This window comes from Orbicella franksi, chromosome 15, assembly GCF_964199315.1.
Source record: "Orbicella franksi chromosome 15, jaOrbFran1.1, whole genome shotgun sequence".
In the NCBI taxonomy this organism is placed as follows: domain Eukaryota; kingdom Metazoa; phylum Cnidaria; class Anthozoa; order Scleractinia; family Merulinidae; genus Orbicella; species Orbicella franksi.
In genome coordinates, this window is record NC_138159.1 from 9,011,798 (window position 1) to 9,033,466 (window position 21,669).

Genomic DNA, 21,669 nt, shown 5'->3' on the forward strand with positions numbered 1-21,669 from the left:
AAATTTGGATACGCTGTAACGCAAGTCTTCCTTGCGTGAGCTAGATGAAAATAGTTTAGTGAAGTTTAGTTAAGAAAATCACAAAATTATTTGCTTGTTTGATGAAAATAGTTTAGTGAAGTTTTAGAAAATCACAAAATCACTTTGCTTGTTTCAAGTTTTTGTTGTAAGACGTTGATCCCGAACAGTTTTGTGCATGGTATGATGGCACGATGAAGGAACTAATGTGACAGCACATTTGAGCTCTTGTGCAGTTCTAATTACTTATGGACTTGTGATATAGGATTTGTTGGGAAATAAATTTTCGGTGTGAGGAGTTCTGAATTCAGTGGAAAGTTTGCTCTAAAGTTCGTTGTCAAATTGATACTGCAGCTTGAGTCCTGAACTGGGTGATCAAAATTGATTCTAAACTGACGTCAATTTACCGATATAATTGAAATGGAGGATATATTGAATATATATTCTCTTTACCTTTGACTGCCTCAGTCCTGGCTCAATAATTAGAGAAAACTAAAAAGAGGTTTATGAGATTGGTGAATCAATTCATGTAATTCATTTTTTAACAAAAAAACCACTGTGAAAGTGAAGAATGATCATCGCAGTAAATTTTCCAATTTAAGCAAATGGAAAGAAGAGATCCAGAAGAAGCCTGAAAAAAAATCAGGGCTTCAACGGGATTCGAACCCGTGACCTCTGCAGATTCTGGTCATCAACAGGGAAGGGTTTTGGAAGCGGGCAGCACACCCCAACCCAATTTTATTCGGAGTACTCCCCGGGGCGTATCATGAGTGCTGTTTATTTCAGGCCCCCTTCCACACGTATCCGGATATTTTTGAATCCACAAGTTTTTCTTTATAACGGATTCAAAAATTTCCCCGTCCACACGTAGCGTATTCAAATCGACTTCGCCTGTCCTCATGCATCCGATGGTATCCGGATCCACTTTAGAGAAACTAGGCCTACACCTTGTGTATCCGATATCGGTTTATTGTTCGGTAAGAGACTGGACACGATTTTGCTACGTCATCGGATTCGGATTTACTTTTTTCCACTCTGGAGAGCGGACTCAAAAATATCCGGATGCGTGTGGATGGAAGCCGTATCCGGAGAGAAAAAGTTGCGGATTCAAAAATATCTGGATACGTGTTGACGGGGCCTCAACGTACCATTGACAAACTAGGGAATTTTCTGACGTGTTTTAGAAAAAACAAAACAATCGTTGCTAATTTACAGGAAGTTTCAATTATGCATTGAAGCGTGTGCGTATCGGGAGTGCTGTTTCTGCTGTTTGTCTGAAGTACAAACTATAGTCATGCAAATAAAGCCCAGTTGTTATTATTACGGGAATTGTTGGTAATTCGCAGGAAGCTTCAATTCTCACCCAAGCATACAGCAAGATGTCGGGCTAATGTGTTGGGTTTTGCATCAGGGCCGTAGCCAAGCAAACACTACTATCGATGACATATTAAGCAAACAAACACTCGTCTTTTTTTCATGTTATTTTTGTTGAATGTATTTGTCAGTCAGATCTGGGAGCTACAATAGGCTGTTATCAACAAAATGGAACTAACACAGTATCCAGACAAAGTGGCAGGGAAAATGGTGTGGATAGTATTGTGACATTACTCCAGTACGATCTAAAAATCTACCCAACCTTTCATTTCGTCTTCTGAAACTGTTTTGATACAACACTGATTTTTCCTCATCTTCAAGTCTCTTCGGTTCATTACAACACAAATTAGTCTGAGTCTCTAATAGCTGTCATACCTGATCAGTGTGAAGTAGAGCTAAAAAAATCCAGTGTCCACAGTCATTCAAACAGCTTCAACATCAGGCCTCCAGGTTAATTCTTTGCTCCAAATGGATCAACATCCCCAGTTCGTCATCTTCATCGCTTTCCACCTCTTCATATGATTGTCTAGCTACCCTACTACCGCTAGATTCTGAGAAAAAAGTCTGAGTCAAATCACCCTTCTTTCAAATCTAGACGCTGAAGGAAACTGTTCCCCAAATCAATTCATCCGCCCTCGTTTTCAGGTCGTCATCTTCGTCGCTTTCCATATGAAAAATTCACTACCCCACTACCTCTAGATTGTGCACAAAAATTGGAGAAAAAAAATTGAAAAAAATGTCCCCTGGAATGACACGCAGGCTAAAGGGAAAACCAGTCGTCTCAAGTCGACAATAAACTCAAGTTAGATAGTCGGAGCTTCAGTCACTGCTTTCGATTTCAAAATCTGTTACACAAGCAACTCTGGAAGTCACCATTAGAGATTTAAAAATACCCGGACACAAAAACCACACAAAGAAATTTAAATCTGAAAACTTTAATGAAAACGCTTCTCAAAACAGGACCGTACATTCCTACGCACACGGTATATGAGTAGCTGGTCCGTTAAGAGTCAAAATAAGGTAAATACGTGTATATAATATTGCAAAACCTATTCCTAACTCACGGTTGAAATGGGTTGGTATTCGATTAAATCGATCGCACACTTATTGGTACAAATTAATTGTAACTTAGCGTATAACTGAAACGCTCAGATTAATAAACGTGAAAGTTAAATATGCATGGAAGAGTACAAAGCTGATTTTTTTCTGCTTTGAACGTCTGATTCAGCACTAACTTTCATACTCTCTGATTGCATCTGCAAAGATGTTACTCATTTTGTGGGTGCGGTCTTGGAACTTGTGTTCGGGGAAATTGATCTTCACATCCTTTCCGTTATTGAAAATCATGACGAGGTCCAGACTAAAGGGGCCTTTGATAAGGAAGTTATGTTGTGTCTCACCAGGGCTCAAGGTGCGGGTTCCGTCGTAATCGACGATCTCAACTCTATACTTGGTATCGTTTTCCAAGTAACAGTTACTCTTGGCAGCGTTTTTCAGAGCTTCGGCTGCATCGCCCACAGGTTTGACGATCTTCCCTCCAGCTTCTACGAACGCCTTTCCAAAACCAGCTAAAAAGTCACCCATCTAAAGGAAAACAGTTTGTGATTAGTGGTATGGATGAGTTGGTCTCGACGCTGTCAAAAATTGGCTTCAAAACAAATATATTTATGTGATATGCCAGTCAAAAGGGCCGTTATAGGAGAACCGTGATATGCCAGAGGTCTGATGTAATCATTTAACCTGAAGAATTAAAGGAACAGCACAAATTTTCTCCAAAACTTTCTTTTTCTCCATAATTCTGTCCAATCGACCATTCTTAGCCTCTAACGAGCAAAATTTGTCATTTTTGGTTAAAGAAAAGCACAAATTTTCTCCAAAACTTTCTTTTCCTCCGTAATTCTGTCCAATTGACCATTCTTAGCCTCCAACGAGCAAAATTTGCCTCGATGAAGGAATTCATACATTTTTGGTTAACAAACTTTTTAACAGACACTTGTTGCTCTAATTTTCAAGCTGATATTTGTTTTTCGAAAATTTTAGCCGACCATGTTTTGTGCGTTGACGATAAACACTGTATTTGAAACTTTGAAACAAAAAGAATGGATTTTTTTTTTCTAGCGATTCGATTTGTGCCACGAAAAGTGCAAATGCGAAAAATTTAGAGAAGAGAAACAACTTCTCCTCATCAAGTTTAACTCTTGCACAGCTCCTCTCGCCTCCTTTAATACTAATAAGTTTTAATTATTAAGTTCTTGTTCAGTGTTTCTCAGAGGAAATTGGTTACTCTCAAAAGCAACATTTCGCCCGGAACACTAGTAAATCGCCGATCGAACAGAAAGTTTGAGGTTGGATTGTCCATAAGGAATTTGGTTGTCAGGGTCTTCATTCAGCCCACTGCAAGTATTCGCTTAAAATATTACAGAGATTAGTTCTGTTAAAATCGCGAACCGGAAAAACCTTGAGTTTGCATGAATAGTTAATGATAGCATGATACAAAAATAGCGTGTGAGCACATTTCAGCTTTTGGTTCACATGAACTGAATATGCAGTCCTTCATACTTATGGACTTATGATATTAGATTTGCTGGAAAATAAAGTTACCTTGTTTTATCCGGTGTAAGGAGTTTTGAATTCAGTGGAATGTTTGCTCTAAAGCTCGTCGTCCAGTTAACACTACCGCTTGAGTCCTGAACTTGCTGATCTAAATTTCATTCTCTGGGTCGCCGTTATTTACTGACCCGACGAACAATGCATTTCAAGGAATGTTCCGCCGGTTAGCTGAAACCGGAAAACATACTCATAAACCGGTGTAGGCACGTCCTGAAGGGACCGCGACTACATCCGGCAATTTGATTTGGCTGATCGATAATTTAGACTTCCTCTGCCACAAAACCTGCAAAATGCATACTGGTCAACTGGGAAATTGAAAAGGTTCAAGTTATCGGGAGTTCAAGTCAGTTATCGGGAGTTGAAAACAAATGACCAGAAATAAGGAAAAACGGCGTTGACTGTATTTCTCTTGGTATTTCTATTCATACAGTGTACATTTTAATCAAATTTAATTACAGAAAAGTCGAGTGAAAATGGAACAATATATTTCTAAATTACTGTAAAAGTCAGAAGGTATGAACCTAATGGGAAACAAAAGAAAGCAAAGCAAAGCAGCAGGAGAAGTCCAAGTACTGCGATCGTTAAGAACAATGTCAGTCTACTGGTACAGAGTTCGTGCGATTTACTTTTTCGAGAAATAGTTTCAATGTTTTGGACAACAGTGGCTTTGACTTGTCACGTATTGACAAACATGGTTCGAAGTTATCTAGGGTAAAATTATGTAGAAAATGACCTAAAGGGAAACAGCGAAGTTACGTCGGGACACGGAGCGTTGCGTGACATCCCCCCCCCAAAAAAGGCTGCGGAGGAGACTAGGCATCCAGGGAAATCGATTTTGGTTCGAGTTAGCGCGAGGTTCAAGTTACGAGTTATCGGGAGTCGACTGAACATCTTTGACGATAGATTGGTGTCTTGGCTAATTTTTCTTACAGTCCGGCAATTTTTAACACAAAGAAAGGGAGGATGTAAATTAGTGCAAATTGTTTGTCCACAGAAGCAAGGAACGTAAAGAGAAAAATAAAGATAAAAGACTTATGAACACAGATCCCCGATATCGTCGCTGAAAAGGCCAAGAATTGTTTAGTTTCTTTATTAAACCTTAGTGAAAAACAAACGCTGTACCGATCCATTTAGGATAACCAGTCTCGCTCTAACGATGATTGCCACTGTATAACTTGTGTTTTTAATTAAGCTGAACAGGAACACATTATTTTATTTTTCCTGTTTTATTTTGAAAGAGTTTCCGTTTGATTATCGAGATCGATGGACGAAATTGTTGGAGACTGTCCTCAGTTACCGTTACCAAACTGCGGGTACATATAGAGTATTTGTTGTTCACTTGTAAGTCTGGGAAAAATAAGGTTAGTCTATCAAAATCATATGTTGAGACCGAAGTCTGCCATTTCGAACCTGTACTAACCTAGTTTCCTTCGTTCAGTAAGTTTGATGTTATCATTATGACATCGAAATAGACAGTGCTCAGGCATCTCTAGTAACCGTTACCAAGCTGAATTTGGGCATTTGTTCCGAACCTATTGGCCTGTAAAAATATGTTTCAAGAAATTTTTCGGCTGTGTGTGGTTTGTTTGAAAACAACAATTGTCAAACAATAAGAATGTTATCAGATGCGAAGCATTGAGCAAAAACAAATTAGCGATATTGATCAAAAGGGAACCCTTCAGTCTTGACACTAGCCCACAAACACTTCTCCTGTATTCTCTTTTTGTAATGCACAGTTTCCCATAGAAACTTGAAAAAATATGCTGACGGCCACGCAAACTTATACAGCATGTTCAGCATTTACTACAGAGGAATTTGAAGTTCACGACAGGTGATCTTTAGATTCAACAGAGATTTGCCCGCAGGCTTACTATTCTCCAAAGACTTGCCCTTCAAAACCATTTTTTACGATAATTGCAGAAATTCTCGCGCGCTCATTGGCTAATTTTTATTGTCAATAAGTGGACAGACAGATGAATCTCTAATTTATGCGATGCGTCAACGAGTGAGAGCGGACAATTTGACAATTTGTTATCGTAAAGAACAAATTGATGTCAGTTTTTAATGCGTGTGTCCTGTTATTGACAATGAATTTCGTCATAGCATTGTCAAAGTAGCTGTGGATCCACGCGGCGATAGCTTTCGCCGAGTGGTCCGCAGACTACTTTGACAATGTTTACGACGAAATTCATGATCAATAACAGGACAGACGCATGAAAAACTGACGTCAATTTGTTAAATGATCAGACACTTACTGAACTGACGTCAGGTAATCGATACCATTGAGATGGAAGATATATTGAATATTCCTGTTTATCTTTGACTGCCTCAGTCCTGGCTTAATAAATAGAGAAAACTAATAAGTTTAAGACATTGGTAAAGAGAAGTGCACAATATCAGTTCATGTAGCTCGCGTTTTAGAAAACAGACCATGGAATTTGCTGACGGTTTGCCGGCTTAGAAAATTAAAAAGCAAGTAATTTTTTACTGATACACAGGAAGTTCCAATTACGCATTGAAACGTACGCGTATCATGAATGCTGTTTGTCTAATGTGCTATTGACAAACTGTAGCAAGGCAACAAACCATGGAATTTGCTGACAGTGTGCCGGCTTAGAAAAAGAAAATCAATCGTTGCTAATTCACAGGAAGCTTCAATTATCACCCAAGCACATAGCAAGATGTTGGACTAATGTGTTCGGTTTTGCATCAGGGCCGTAGGAAAACAGGAAATATTAGGGACTTTAACTACGTTCTGCGCCTTACGTAAGGCATGGATTACACGCCACGCGCCTTACGGTGAACTACGCTACCATGCGCTAGACTAAAATGAAAGCAAAATTTTCCTACTGTGACTAAATCTAGTTTTCTGTGCCTTTCAATAACCTGAGGGCTCTAAGGCCCAGTTTAGACGTCGTGCTTCTGCCGTGCCGCACTAAATTTAGGAATTAAGTTCAACAAAAGTACGGCAGAAGTACGGCGTCTGAATCAAACTTTTGAAGTAAGATCAGCAAGCAATTAAGTTCGACAAGCTCTGCCGTGCTACACGACTATGGTACGGCAGCGATTCAAACGTAGCTAAACGTCGTGCTTCTGTCGCGCCAAACAAAATTCATAAATTATATTAATATATTTTGGCGGGATTGCGTTCCCACGGGGAGCTAGGAGGAGAATTGTTACGAGGCATCAGTAAATTCTGAATTTGGTTTGACTCTGCAGGAGTACCCGTCGGATCCGCTCCGCAAAATATCCGCTCTGCAGACTAAAGTTGAGCTGGCTGGGAATTTTAGCATTAAACAGAATCTTGCTGAGAATTTAGCTTATCGAGAGCTAGCTAGCTGGAAAATTTTTTTTGGTGTTCAAATAGTTTACATTGTGGTTTTACTAATCAGTTCTGGCTGGAAATTACATTCCGGATGCGATCACTGACTGAAGTGTGTCACTTGACACTCTGTGACTGCTTGACCTTTTGTTTGAAAACGTGCTTACAATATAATGTTAGTTGTTTATTAAAGTTTTATTTACCAGCAAACAATAGAAGTCTGTTCTGCTGTCATTTATAGTGTGAAATTAGATCGGTTTCTTTTCCTTTCCCGCGTTCACTTGCATGTTTCACCACCGTTGATCCGGTCGCGGAAAATCATCGTCTGTTCTGCTTTCATGTTCTACCTTGAGACAACTGGTTATCTGGTGATGACGTTTGTTGGTTCGTGCAGTCTTTTCACATTTTTGCCTGAGGCCCGGTGAGACTCGGGTAACCTCGTAATATTTTGTAACTAAAACATTGTTCCCGTATAATTTTGTGTCCAACGGTCGGTTTCAAGCGTGATCAGATTTTGCCGACCAGTTGTTTGAGGGTTTGGCAGCCAGAGAACTCTGAGGACTCCACTGATAAATTCAAAGGTTCAGGTAAGAACTACTTTGGAGCTGAACTAGCTGAATCAGGCTATATATTTAATATTCAGTGATAATGTTTAAGCAATGTGTGCGGGAAAAGCCGGCGCAGGTTTTCAAACTGTATTCGCCACTGTATTATATTTCAAACCCAACGGAAAGTGCAGCTTCAGTGAAGACAGTGAAAGCAAGAAAAGGCCTGATATGTCTCAGAACTTGGAAGGGTTTTCGAAATTGTCAGTGCATTCATCCACAGTGATCCTACTTCCAAGTGTAATTTCAATTCTGTAATTTTAACGACCAGTAAAATCCGATCCCGGTGCTGCAGTCGATGATGACCGCTTTTTAACGCGTCGAACGTTAAAACATGAGCTATTTGAAACACATTTGCCGCGTCTTGGACAACTGACGAGATATTGAAATGATTATTTTTTTCCGGTGTAAGAAAGTATTGTTTCCATCGGTTTCTTTACTGAAGTCCGATCGTGTTCTTTATATAACTGAAGGCTGATTACCTATTGCTGCCTTTTGGTATCGCCGAAAATTTGCCCTGAAAGAGCTGTTGACCAACACACCTGATTGATCTAGTTCAATGCTAATTGTACTGTACTTTGGGATTTAAAAGGGAATACAAAGGCTTGCCATGTCAAAGGTGAGAAAAGACCAGAAGGCAACATCATGTCATTCCAGATTTCGTTCTTTCGGTGTCGAAAGCGCCAGGAGAATAATGTGTAATTTAATTTCTTATGCGTTCCCATTTGTTAACGCGCGTGTTTTTCGCACATTCAGGTTCTGTTAGAGAACAAGTTATTTTGCATGCCTGCGTTGTTACCGGAAATGCAGACATTTCGCCTTATTGTCCTTCTTTTTATGATGGCACAGACAGTGATTTTGTGGTGGAACAATCATCGCTCGGCTCAGTTCATGTAGCTTAGGCAAAGCGCGAAACATGGCACGCGAAAAAATAGGGGAGGGGCGTGGCACCAGTTCACACCATTCACTGAATTCACGCTTCTGGGTTATAGTTTGATGACGAAATGAGCGGTAAAAAACTATTCCACAATTATTTTTTTTTAAACAGTTAAATCCTTGCTTCTTTGACTTGCCCCAGGGAATGTAATTTTCAGCAATGTAACATCAGTTAAAATCTAAGACATTTCATTTAATTCTCTCATGAATGAGCTATTTTTGTGAACATAGTTCTTGATCTAGATCTTACATTGAGGGGCCCGATAGTATCACCAGTTTTGTATATTATTATGTGTCCGTGGCTGTATGCGTATTTGGATGCATGTGTGTGTGTGTGGATGGGGGGAGGACGCCGATATAAGAGGGATTGTGCAGTATGTTACATTTTCTAAAACATATCATTTTTCAGGTGTAAAATTAACTGCGTGAACTATAAGAAGCACAGCTAAAGATGCTGCAAACGTTACCCGATGTCATGGACTGGTACCCGAGAAAAGATGAGCAAATTTGTTGATGAAATCACGAGATTAACTTTGTGAATCTTTTATGCTGATCGTCCAGTGTATATTTATGACATTAGAGTGATCTGATTGATACATTTTGTTAACGAGTTAACGAGTAATGATGCTGTTAATAGCAATACTTTTACTGTGAACAGCCTTTAACATTCCAACAATGCCGGGGTCTTTCCTGCGAAACTTTGCACTTAACTGGGTGAAACTTTTACGGTGAACGGCCTGTAACATCCCAGCAATGCCGGGGTCTTTGCTGCGAATGTTTGCACTTAACTGTGTGAAACTTTTACGGTGAACGGCCTGTAACATCCCAACAATGCCGGGGTCTTTGCTGCGAATGTTTGCACTTAACTGTGTGAAACTTTTACGGTGAACGGCCTGTAACATCCCAACAATGCCGGGGTCTTTGCTGCGAAACTTTGCACCTAACTGTGTGAAACTTTTACGGTGAACGGCCTATAACATCCCAACATTGCCGGGGTCTTTGCTGCGAATGTTTGCACTTAACTGTGTGAAACTTTTACGGTGAACGGCCTGTAACATCCCAACAATGCCGGGGTCTTTGCTGCGAATGTTTGCACTTAACTGTGTGAAACTTTTACGGTGAACGGCCTATAACATCCCAACAATGCCGGGGTCTTTGTTGCGAAACTTTGCACTTAACTGTGTGAAACTTTTACGGTGAACGGCCTATAACATCCTAACAATGCTGGGGTCTTTGCTGCGAAACTTTGCACTTAACTGTGTGAAACTTTTACGGTGAACGGCTTTGAACATCCCTTCAATGGGTATTTATGAAATTTTTACGGTAAACTACCTCTAGGAATGTGAGTGTCTTTGGTTGTTTAGCTTTCAAGTTAAATTAATTTGTGAAAGTTGTGTTGACAGTGCTTTGCAGTCTTGGGTAAGGCATGGATCAGTGACATGGACTGAGATGGATCACCAACATTCAAGGTATGTATTATCAAGATTTTTTTTACTCGGTTTATGATAAAGATTCTAATGTGGTTTATACACTTTTATCTCGCAATTCCAGAGTGGGAAGCTCATAGAAGACAGTTGTCCAAAGAAAAAGAAAAACACGTTTTTCAATACTTTTGAGGTAAACATGGTGTTACTAATCAGCACTAAACCAGCTCCCTTTGGTTGTTTTAAGGAGCTGGCATAACCCTTTATTTTTCAGAAAAATCATTAGAAATAATTTTAAACCACTAAATCGGGGTAAACATGTAAAGTGTGTTGCTGATGTTGAAATTACAATCATTATTGGGCTAGCAATGTAGAAGTAAGGCTGATATGTAGTAGTAAAGGACTTCAATATTATTTTTTGTTCATTTCCCTTACAACGTTATATAAAAGTAATTTTGCAACAGGCATTTCTTTGGTGAAAGCAAGTTTGATCTGAATGTCTAGAAGGATTAGAGGGATCTTATTTTAAACATAAGTGTGAACCGTTTTAGATGTCAGAACGTAAAGTGCCAAACTGTCACACGTATGCTGAACCTGGAAGGCATCTGAAGTATCGGAAAACAACGTGCTGGAAGACACCTTGTCCGATCCGCTTAAGACATAAATGGTAAGTTGTATTGTTTTTAAGTGATAAGATAATCATAGTGTAGATTTTGCTCATAGCGGCAAAAATAACCACATATTGCTAATTTATCTCTAATAATAGTCAACAGACAATAGGCTGTTGAATAAAGGTCCTAAACAATGCGTTTGTTTTTAATCTAGGTCAAAACGCTGGCCAGAACATTTTCTCGCCAATAATTACCTTGCTGGCATTTACAATGTTACCCTTTACTGCTGGCTGGCTACTTGGCTAATTGCCATTTTTCTAGCTCGGTATTCAAAATTTTCATTATGTCTGGCTGGGAGTTTTATGAAATAAAGTCGATCTTGCTAGCAGTGAAGAGCGGATATTTTTTTCCCAGGAAAGTTAATTATTAATGGTAATTGACGTGGGAGCACAGAATCAGTGCTTGGGAAGTCACATATTAAATTTCCAGTTAAAGTGTCGTTGGGTACTCCTGACTCTGGCACGACGTCTGAATCAGAGTTGTTTTTCTGCCGTGCCATAGTCGAACCAAATTGCAATTATGTTCGGCACGGCAGAAGCACGACGTTTGAACTGGACCTAGCATTCAAAGCTCAATCGACAAATACGTTTTTCGCTACCGTCAATCAAATGCTTGGCGGCTCCTCACAGCTTTCGACTACTGCCGAGCGCGCGGTAATCAAATCCGGACCCGTTGAGCTTTGAATTTTAGAGTCCGTATGTCATTGAAAGGCGCAGTAATGAGCCTGTACCAAAATCAGGAACACCAGAACAGCAGCATATCCTTTACCACTAACTGTTAACGGTTTTCAGCTGAAGGGCTAGCTGTGATCCGTAAAAAATTATATTGAAATACAACTGTAAACATGTGTTTGATGCGTTTAGAATGAACAGAAACGTAAGAAATTGTTCTCCCCGGTTGACGAGTGAAACTTAAATGGATACAAGTACAAACGTTCATAGGAAATATAAAATTGAAAACTGATAGCGTAAAAAAATCTCTAATACGGAGAACGAGGAATCGGGGAACGAGGAATCGGGGAATGGGGAATCGGGGAAGGGGGAATCGGCGAACGGGTGAATCGGGGAACGGGAGAATCGGGGAATCGAGGAAATCAGGGAAATCAGGGAAATCAGGGATGGGGAAATCAGGGAATCGGAGAATCGGGGAATCGGGGAATCGGGGAATCGGGGAATCGGAGAATCGGAGAATCGGAGAACCAGGGAATGGAGAATGGGGGAATCGGGGGAATCGGGGGAATCGGGGGAATCGGGGGAATCGGGGGAATCGGGGGAATCGGGGGAATCGGGGGAATCGGGGGAATCGGGGGAATCGGGGGAATCGGGGGAATCGGGGGAATCGGGGGAATCGGGGGAATCGGGGAATCGGAGAATCGGAAAATCGGAAAATCGGAGAATCGGGGAATCGGGGAATCGGGAAATCGGGGAATCGGGAAATCGGGAAGTCGGGAAATCGGGAAATCGAGGAATCCGGGAATCCGGGAATCCGGGAATCGGGGAATTGGAAAATCGTGGAATTGTGGAAGCGGGGAATCGGAGAACGGGGAACAGGGAAAAGGAAAACGGGGAACGGGAAATGGGGAAAGGGAGAACGGGGAACAGGGAACGGGGAATGGGGAACGGGGAACAGGGTATCTCTAAAAGGGGGAATAACTAAAAGGGGGAATCTCTAAAAGGGAGAATCTCTAAAACGGGGAATCTCTAAAAGGGAATTTGTTAATCACGAGTATAATCACAGACTGAATTGAACGACAGGTTGTCCTGTTACCAATTAATCATAACCATTACAATTTCCTACAAAAGTAAAAGAAAAGTTCCATTTGAAAAAGACCTTTTAATAGTCATTTTTTAAATATCATGATTAAAAGTATGGAGACCTAGCTTGCAAAATGGCTGTTAATTTTGTTTCAAAACAGTGACCGGAACAGTCACCTCCACAATTTTACAAAGTCAGTCTCTTGAATTGGTTACTATAGCGATTTTAGTCAATGTTGTTATCGGTAGATTTAGTGGGGAGGACTTAAAATGATTGGTTCATGTAACTGTCCGATTACAGCCAACTGTCCGATTACACTGTCCGATTGCAGCTTTTCGGATTAATTATTATTAGAGCAAAATACAGCAGTTTGTGCACCAATCACATTTGAGGAAATTGCAATTGTTATGATTAGTTAATTTACACTTCTGTGATATTCCTTCCATTAAAGTATGCAGACTGCCTAGATTGCGGATTTTCCTTGCCCAGGGATTGCAAACGCGATCTGAAACATTTTCGTCACGTTCGATGGAAATGCCAGTCTTTTTCAAAACTTCGGCTAACACGACTCCACGACAATCTTTTCTGTTGGAAGGCTTGAACAGATTTTCGCTGGATAAATATCCTTTCTTTTGAGAGAAACTTCCAAACTTCTTTTTAAATGAGCATTGACAAACACGGCAATTCAGTCAATATGATTGGGTCTCGTGTGACAGTTGACGTGACAGTTGACGCCCCTAGGGAGCGAAAGCAATTAGGGGCGTTCGGTAAAATGTCTGGGGTCAGCAGCAAGCTTTTCCTTTCCTTCCCTGCCCCTCCCCCCTGCCACTAATTTTTTTGTTATCTCTGTCCCCGTGCCTTCGCGCGACTCCCGCTTGCTGAAAGGAAACGGAAAAGATTGCTACGCAGGCTACAATGCTAAAGTTGCTTTGGCCTCCTCTAATAGTTAACTTGAGAATTCCGGGTTTAATTTGACGAGAAATAGCATATTTTGTCCAAAATAACACAACTATTATCCTACCTGGGGACACTCGACGAGCTACGAGCAAGTTGCTAGGCCGGACGCCGGCGACCCATTTTTGGCGGCAAATTAGAAACTTGGAGACAAAAAATGTTTCATATTTTTCTTTTTTTTTCAATCTGATATGGTTCTTGGAATTTTAAATCCCTTTTCGTGGAAAGCTAATGCCTTCTCCAGCGAGAACAGTTGCCTGTTTTCATGTTTTCAACTCACATTGACGTCAGGATAATAAAGTTTTTCCCGCCTGCTGAAACCTGATTGGTCAATTCAAATTTCCCGCACGCCAGCCGTATGCAAGGTAGCGCCGTCAAGCATAAATTGCCGCTGTTTTGGCCGTCATATTTCAACTTTTTGCCAGTTCTGAAAAACCGTACTGCAACGCTCGTCATGACGTCACCGGAAGTGATCTTCACTATCTGCCCCGCACTATATTCTAGCTGTACCATAACTTAAAGTACCTATTTTCAGCTTCCGATGAGATATTAAGAAAACAAAGACAGGTCTTTTGTTTATGTTTTTTTTTTTAATGTACAGTCTCCCTTAGTTAATACTTGAGAAAAGATATGCTCAAGCCCGCGCAAAATTAGGCAACTTGTAAACCATATTCTACTGAAATTCTTTAGATCCACGCTTAAACTAGAACATCAGCGTGTCTTTGTTCAGTGGAATACCGGTAAATGGTAAATGAATGATGGAAATTGTAAATAAATAAATTCCTATTGTGGTTTGCTAGAAGAAACTTCCTAAAACCAAATGAACGACAAAAGAATGAACAGCCAAACATGCGAGCACAAAGCAAATGCAAATGAAAGCCCAGCAGAACAAAAAGACAGCTGAGAGTGCAGAAAACATCATGGTGCTATGAGACGTCTTTTGAAAATCAAAACATATAAAATAACTTTTCACCACATTTCCCGCCATTTGGTCTCAGGTAGTTTCCAGAAAGTCGCTTGGGCTGTCCACGCATCACGTGAGTAACATCCTCGGAAGAACTGGGTACCATGTCTAAAAATAACTTAAGGGGAATAACTTTGGGCATAAGGCCTATATGGGGGATTCACTCTCTTACCTTGATCTTCACATGACTATATATTACAGTAGTTGGTTTCTTAAAGGGGGATGGAAGTCTTTTAAGCCGGAACACTACCACAGTCAATTGTCTTCAACGGGGTATGGAAAATCGTTTATTGCGGGCTCGCTTTTGCTCGCCCGCAGACTAATCTTGACGTCGGTGGTCAGCGGCACTTTCTTAAAGCGTGCAGAAAGCTAGAGCCGATTTGAAGCAAACTGTGAGCACATTCTTGGCATTCCTTTGTTCTTCTAATCGGAATGAGTGGTATGTGGGAAAACGGCCGAGCAAAGGCCCTGGTGTTGAGTTCAAGGTTCGTAGTCATGGGTCATGTGAATTTCATGTGAATAGCACAATTCAGTAATGTAATTTTCAGAGGCACATGTCACCTTGGGTTACAGCGTTTACTTGTACAAGCGAAAGCAACGGAGAATTTACAGTGCAAACGAGAAAGGAAACGGAGAGGCAAACTCTCGGTAAGATACAAGTGATTTGCAAAGTTTATAATCTAAAATGGTTATTGTCCTTCCTCCAAGAGTTTTTCGGCGGTTTTCCAAATTCCCATTCCATTCGACACAAGGTTGAGGAAGAACTACTTTCTAAATGTCCTACCTCTAAAATACCACAAAAAATTATTTCTTTATTTCAATTTCGAGCTGGTTTCCTCTGTTGACAGTAGCCTTAGCAATGATAATGATAATGATAATGATAATAATAATAATAATAAAAACAAAAACAGTAATAATAATAGTAATAGCAATAATAATAAGGACAACGACAATAACAACAACAATAATAATAATGTCTTTAATCAGAAACATTTTTTATAATAGTAATAATCAAAATTTATAGGGTGAAAGTTCGCATGAGAATACCATCAGATACATCTAAGAAGGAACTAAAATACACAACTGCACAAATCAACAGCAGGAACCGATGGCCCCGCGCGTCTCCCTCGCTTCTCCCACGCTATCCTCAATAGCTATTTCATCTCGCAACAGACATGGCCGCCTGCGCCTCCTAACTATTGGTTACTGCTGGTTCTAATGTGAAGTAAGCAAGTTATTCTCACATTTCAGATAAGGCATATTTCAAGTTTCCAAATTCCTCCAGTTTGATTTCCAGTTAATCGTGAGATGAAAAAACTCAAAGAAGCCAGATAGTTTTGGGCTGATTTTATTGTTACCACAGCAGCTGCTCACGGATACCTGTTATTAACCCTTTGAATACCAAGTACGCATATATGCGTGATTTATGGTCGTGCTCTTTGTACCACTTGTGACGTCATCAATTTAAAATGTCATCAGATATTCGTGGTAAGCAGATAGTACTAGGCTAGGCCTTTCCGTACAATGGTCAGGTTTAGATGTCGACGACATTGCGACGTCGCAAATCGAAAAAGGTTATCAGTTTTGGTGCAAAAACGGTGGTAAAATGGTCCACTACGCCTATGATTGATCAAGGTCCAAATTTTGGCTTATGCGCATCCCCGAAATTGAAATATTGCTCAATTTTGTACCTAATCCTCGAGAAATCTCTCCTTTTGGTAAAAAAAAAGCTTTCTTAGCAAAACTTAGGCTTATTTAGCGTCATGGCAACTAAAAATCCTGACTAAACGGTTAAAAACGGTATTTTTTGGCGAAAGTTTGGTATTCAAACGGTTAAACTTGAACAAAGCCAAGAACTGAACTCAGTTATTTAACATACATGAATTAAAACAGAAAACAAAACGAAACAAAGAAAAAAACAAAACAAAATATGGTGGAACCCCACTTGATTCTACTCAATATACGGTTGCTAGCATCTTAACGATTTGATCAGCTAAATAGATTACCTTGTATAGCAAATGTATGTCTCACAAAGTTAAACTAAAAAAAATAATTTATGTTTACAGTGTAGAATTCTGATTTCCTGGACATAATCGGTCCCAGCAGATATCGACACGAACATCGCAGCTTGCATGTTGTTTCCCTCAAAATTCAAACTAATGCGACTATATTTCAGTTCACTGGCCTAGCTAAGCAATAACTATCCATATTTAGTATATACCACACAAGTAAATAGTGCTTTTCGCGCGCTCTGATTGGTTAACTCGGAGGTGATTAGCAAGTACTATTCACCGGCGCGAGAGATTTTAAAATTTCCCACCGCTTGTCACATATAAAATAACGTTTTGGTCCGCTCATTATTCAGCTTGTGTGGTATATATATACTAAAACAATTATTCACCTCAGTGTCGGTGAAAGAGATGGATATTTACCTCGCCACTTCGCGGCTCGGTAAATGTCCACCACTATTCACCTCCACTTCGGTGAATAATTGTTAAATATTCTTGACATATTTCCCTTTTGAACCTGACCCTTCTACATTTTTGGCTTAATTTTTTTTCATCCAGGGTCCACAGCCATTCCAACAGCTTCAACATCAAGCATTCTGGTTAATTCTTTGCTCCAAATAAATAGTTTATCTCCAGTTCGTCATCTTTATCGCTTTCCGCTTCTTCATCTGATTCTCTAGCTACCCTACTACCGCTAAATTCTGAGATAAGATCCGAGTCAAATCGTTCTTCAAAATCTGGACGCTGAGAAAAACTATTCCTCGAATGGATTCATCCGTCTTCGTCTTCAATTTGTCATCTTTGTCGCTTTCAATTCCAGATGAAAAATTCACTGCCCACTACCGATAGATTCTGCAAAATAATTGCAGCCAGCCAGACTTTGCTCCCGGCACGACACACTAGCCAAAGGAAAACCAATCGTCTCAATTCGCCAATAAACTGAGGTTAGACGGAGATTTCACTGCTTTCGATTTCAAAATCTGATACACGAGCAACTCCGGAAAGTCACCTTTAGAGGTAAAAGAAATACCCGAACACAAAAACCACACGAAGAAATTTAAATCTGAAAACTTCAATTCAAGCGCTTCTCAAAACACGACCGTACATTCCTACGCATACCATATATGAGTAACTGGTCCATTAAGAGTCAAAATAGGGTAAATATGTGCATATATAATTTTGCAAAGCCTGTTCCTAAGAGCCGAGCAGCCCTCACGCTGGAATGAGTTTCGCATTCGATTAAATGATCACACTCTTATTGTTACAGATTAACTATTAGTTATAGCTTTCCGAGAGATTACTCAAAGGTAACCGCTCAGATTAATAAACGTAGAAGCTAAATATGCTAGGACGAGCGAAAAAGTGATTTTTATCCGATCCAGCACTAACGTGGATAGTTTAAAAGCAACTATATAATTTAACATGTTCAGTCATCCTTAGCCATTCTTTTTGGCTGCGTTTTCCATCACTTTGCGTATCTCCTTTCGAGCTTCGTCTAGAGCTTTGGTCGCAGGTTCGACCACAGGTGTGCCTGCAGCTTCGTCTAGAGCTTTGGCCAAGGGTTTGCGCCTACAGCGTCCTCTAATGGTTTGTCACCTACCACCCTTTCAGCTTCGTCTCCAGCAGCAAGTAGACCTTTTGCCACAGGTTTGACCACAGTTTCCTCTACAGCTTTGCTTACAGGTTTGACAACATTGTCGCTGATCGCCTCTGCAGTATCCTCTACAACTTTGCTTACAGTTTTGACTGCATTGTTGTTGATCGCCTCTACAGCTTTGCTTACAGTTTTGACTGCATTGTCGTTGATCGCCCCTGCAGCTTTGCTTACGGGTTTGACTACATTGTCGTTGATCGCCTCTGCAGTATCCTCTACAACTTTGCTTACAGTTTTGACTGCATTGTCGTTGATCGCCTCTACAGCTTTGCTTACAGGTTTGACTACATTGTCGTTGATCGCCTCTGTAGTATCTGCTACAACTTTGTTTACAGTTTTTACTGCATTGTCGTTGATCGCCTCTACAGCTTTACTTACGGGTTTGACTACATTGTCGTTGATCGCCTCTGTAGTATCTTCTACAACTTGGCTTACAGTTTTGACTGCATTGTCGTTGATCGCCTCTACAGCTTTGCTTACGGGTTTGACTACATTGTCGTTGATCGCCGCTGTAGTATCTTCTAAAACTTTGCTTACAGTTTTGATTGCATTGTCGTTGATCCCCTTAGCAGTATCTTCTACAGCTTTGCTCACAGGTTTGACTACATTGTCGTTGATCGCCTCCGCAGTATCCGCCACAACTTTGTTTACAGTTTTGACTGCATTGTCGTTGATCCCCTTTGCAGTATCTTCTACAGCTTTGCTTACGGGTTTGACTACATTGTCGTCGATCGCCTCTGCAGTATCCGCTACAACTTTGCTCACAGTTTTGACTGCATTGTCGTTGATCCCCTTTGCAGTATCCTCTACAGCTTTACTTACAGGTTTGACTACATTGTCGTTGATCGCCTCTGTAGTATCCTCTACGGCTTTGGTTACAGCTCTGACTACATTGTCGTTGATCGCCTCTGCAGTATCCGCTACAACTTTGCTCACAGTTTTGACTGCATTGTCGTTGATCCCCTTTGCAGTATCCTCTACAGCTTTACTTACAGGTTTGACTACATTGTCGTTGATCGCCTCTGTAGTATCCTCTACGGCTTTGGTTACAGCCCTGACTACATTGTCGTTGAACGCCTTTCCAGCTTCTTCAAATGCTCTTCCAATACCAGCGAAAAAGTTACTCATCTAAAGGAAAACAGTTTGTGATTAGTGGCATGGCAGAGTTGGTGCCGACGCTGCCACAAATTGCCTTCAAAATAAATATATTTATGTTATGTTATTTGCCAGTCGAAAGGACCGTTAAAGGAGAACTGTGCCAAAGGTCTTATGTAATCAGTTCACCTAAAGGATCAAATGCTTTTACCTTATTATAGGAAATTAACGCTTCATGAAATTAACGCGAATTTCAAAAATTCGCGTTAATTCAAGTCGCGTTAATTTATGTTAATGTTAATCTCCGCGCTCTTAATTAAGTTGCGCGTTAATTTCCGCGACGTTAATTACCATTATTTCCCCCCAAATCTGTGATACACGCCAGACATTCTTGACACAGCCAAACAATAAATTTTATTCGCGCACTTTACATTTCACATCAGTCTTTCACATTAGTAGACCGTTTACTGTACTTCAACTGAATTTTGGTCGTGTTCGCTGTCAGTTTCACTGGGTTAAAACAATGATAAATTGGTTCCTGTTCTCAACAAATTCCGTTTTATTTTTGGTGTAGCAGACGCGTTAATTTCCCTCATTTTGAAATTTTCCCCCTCTCTCGCGTTAATTTTCTTTATTGGAAAGCAAATTTACCTTCAATTTGCGTTAATTTAAGTCGCGTTAATTTCAAATACGTTAATTAACACGAGCGTTAATTTCCTATAATAAGGTAATATCTAAGCTGATATTTGTTTTGCGAAAATGTCAGCCGACCATTTTTTGCGCCCTCAGGACAAACAATGTATTTGAGCTCTTGAAACAAAAAGTATGTAGTTTTTTAGCTTTTAACGACGGATCTAGCGATTCGATTCGTGTCATGAAAAGTGCGAATTCGGAAGATTTAGAAAAGAAAAACAACAGGAGAGGAGAAAACATATATCCCTGGTCCATGGACTGGGTCCGTCAAAATATGGACCGGATCCATGGAACCCGTTCATGGACCGGGTCCATAGACCCCCTATTTCTACTACCCCATATTAACAAAGACTTCTGGTATGCTTGATTGCAGGATCAAGTCTCCATGTACGTTTACCTGCGCTTTCGCGACGTCGACAAAAGTAAGCACTGTTCTTTTTATTATGATTCCTTTGAGTTTTTCTTTTAGGTTTTTTATCTTATGGAGGTTTGATGTTTTTTTTTTTTTCGACTTGACATGTAGATAAATACTATGGTGTTCTAGATGCCTCTCCCGAAAGTTTAGTCGCCGGCTCATTTTTACACATCCGGCCGTCGCTCGGGTCAAGCACATTTGAACAAATCATTGACAAGCAGTTGCTAGCTATGGCACAATTGCTTTTAACCATCGCTTTCTTCTTCGGCTCACATTTATTAAAATGTGACTTTATGAAAGATTGCAAAGTTGAAAATTCATTAAATATTAAGTTGAAATATTATTGTGAATCCATTGTTTGCAATTTACTTATTTTATTTCATGTTTATTTTATTATGGTTTATTAACAATGTTTTTAGGGAAAATAGGCGGTCCATGGACCTGGGCCATGAACTGGGTTCATGGACCTGGTCCACAGACCTGGTCCACGGAGGGGGTCGATGGACCAGGAGCCCATGTGTTGTCCTCTCCCGAAAAACAACTTCTCATCATCTTCACCTCTTGGACTACCCTTCTCGCTACCTTTAATACTAACTGCGTTCGAGAAAACGTATTTCTAATCGTGAAATGGAGGGAAAAAAATCGAGTTTTTGCGTATCTATCTATAGACACATAGACATGTAGATGTATGCAGATGACACCAATCTGACCCCCTCAAAACATTCTTCAGGGGCGAATGACGTCATCTCCACCTTCCATTCGGCTTGCGCGCCTGAAATTTGAATTGGCCAATCAGGAATCAGCAAGCGGGAAAACCTTTATTGTCCTGACGTTAAGGTTATTCCCCAGTATTGCATTGCGCATCCCTACGGCGCATAAGCAAGCAATCGTGACTACAATCATGGTGCTATTATAAGGATTTATATGGGTATAAACAAGGTGCTGTTGCTCCTAAACGAAGATGGGGACCCCTCATTTTTATTTCAAAATTTAAGTTCCTATAATACAAACAATCAATAGGCAAAGTTTCACCAAAATCTCAGTGCAGGTTCTATTTCAATGGAATGACCCTAATGAAAGTTAACAGGAAAGACATTGAAATGATCAGGCAACTTTTCTCATTGGAGATGGCATTACATATTGACGAAAAGCGATTTACAATTCCCAAAA

The 21,669-nt window shown here is 40.2% G+C and overlaps 2 protein-coding genes and 1 long non-coding RNA gene across 3 annotated transcripts; 1 reads left to right on the forward strand and 2 right to left on the reverse strand.

Annotated features, from left to right (window-relative positions):
- Window positions 1-1,775: 1,775 nt before the first annotated feature.
- On the reverse strand, window positions 1,776-4,311 carry LOC145470208 (uncharacterized). Its single transcript, XM_081454039.1, has 2 exons — window positions 3,994-4,311; window positions 1,776-2,976 (listed from the first exon to the last, which is right to left on the reverse strand). The coding sequence occupies exon 2, from the start codon at window positions 2,974-2,976 to the stop codon at window positions 2,623-2,625; it is 354 nt and encodes a 117-aa protein (XP_081310165.1). The 5' UTR covers window positions 3,994-4,311; the 3' UTR covers window positions 1,776-2,622.
- A 5,549-nt stretch (window positions 4,312-9,860) lies between these two features.
- Window positions 9,861-11,120, forward strand: LOC145470745 (uncharacterized). The gene is made up of 3 exons (XR_014042531.1): window positions 9,861-10,334; window positions 10,417-10,482; window positions 10,841-11,120. It is a non-coding gene; the product is annotated as an uncharacterized LOC145470745 (long non-coding RNA).
- Window positions 11,121-15,596: 4,476 nt separating this feature from the next.
- Window positions 15,597-19,993, reverse strand: LOC145470206 (uncharacterized). Its single transcript, XM_081454038.1, has 2 exons — window positions 19,603-19,993; window positions 15,597-19,424 (listed from the first exon to the last, which is right to left on the reverse strand). Exon 2 carries the CDS (start codon window positions 19,422-19,424, stop codon window positions 18,186-18,188), a length of 1,239 nt encoding a protein of 412 aa, XP_081310164.1. The 5' UTR covers window positions 19,603-19,993; the 3' UTR covers window positions 15,597-18,185.
- Between the last annotated feature and the right edge of the window lie 1,676 nt (window positions 19,994-21,669).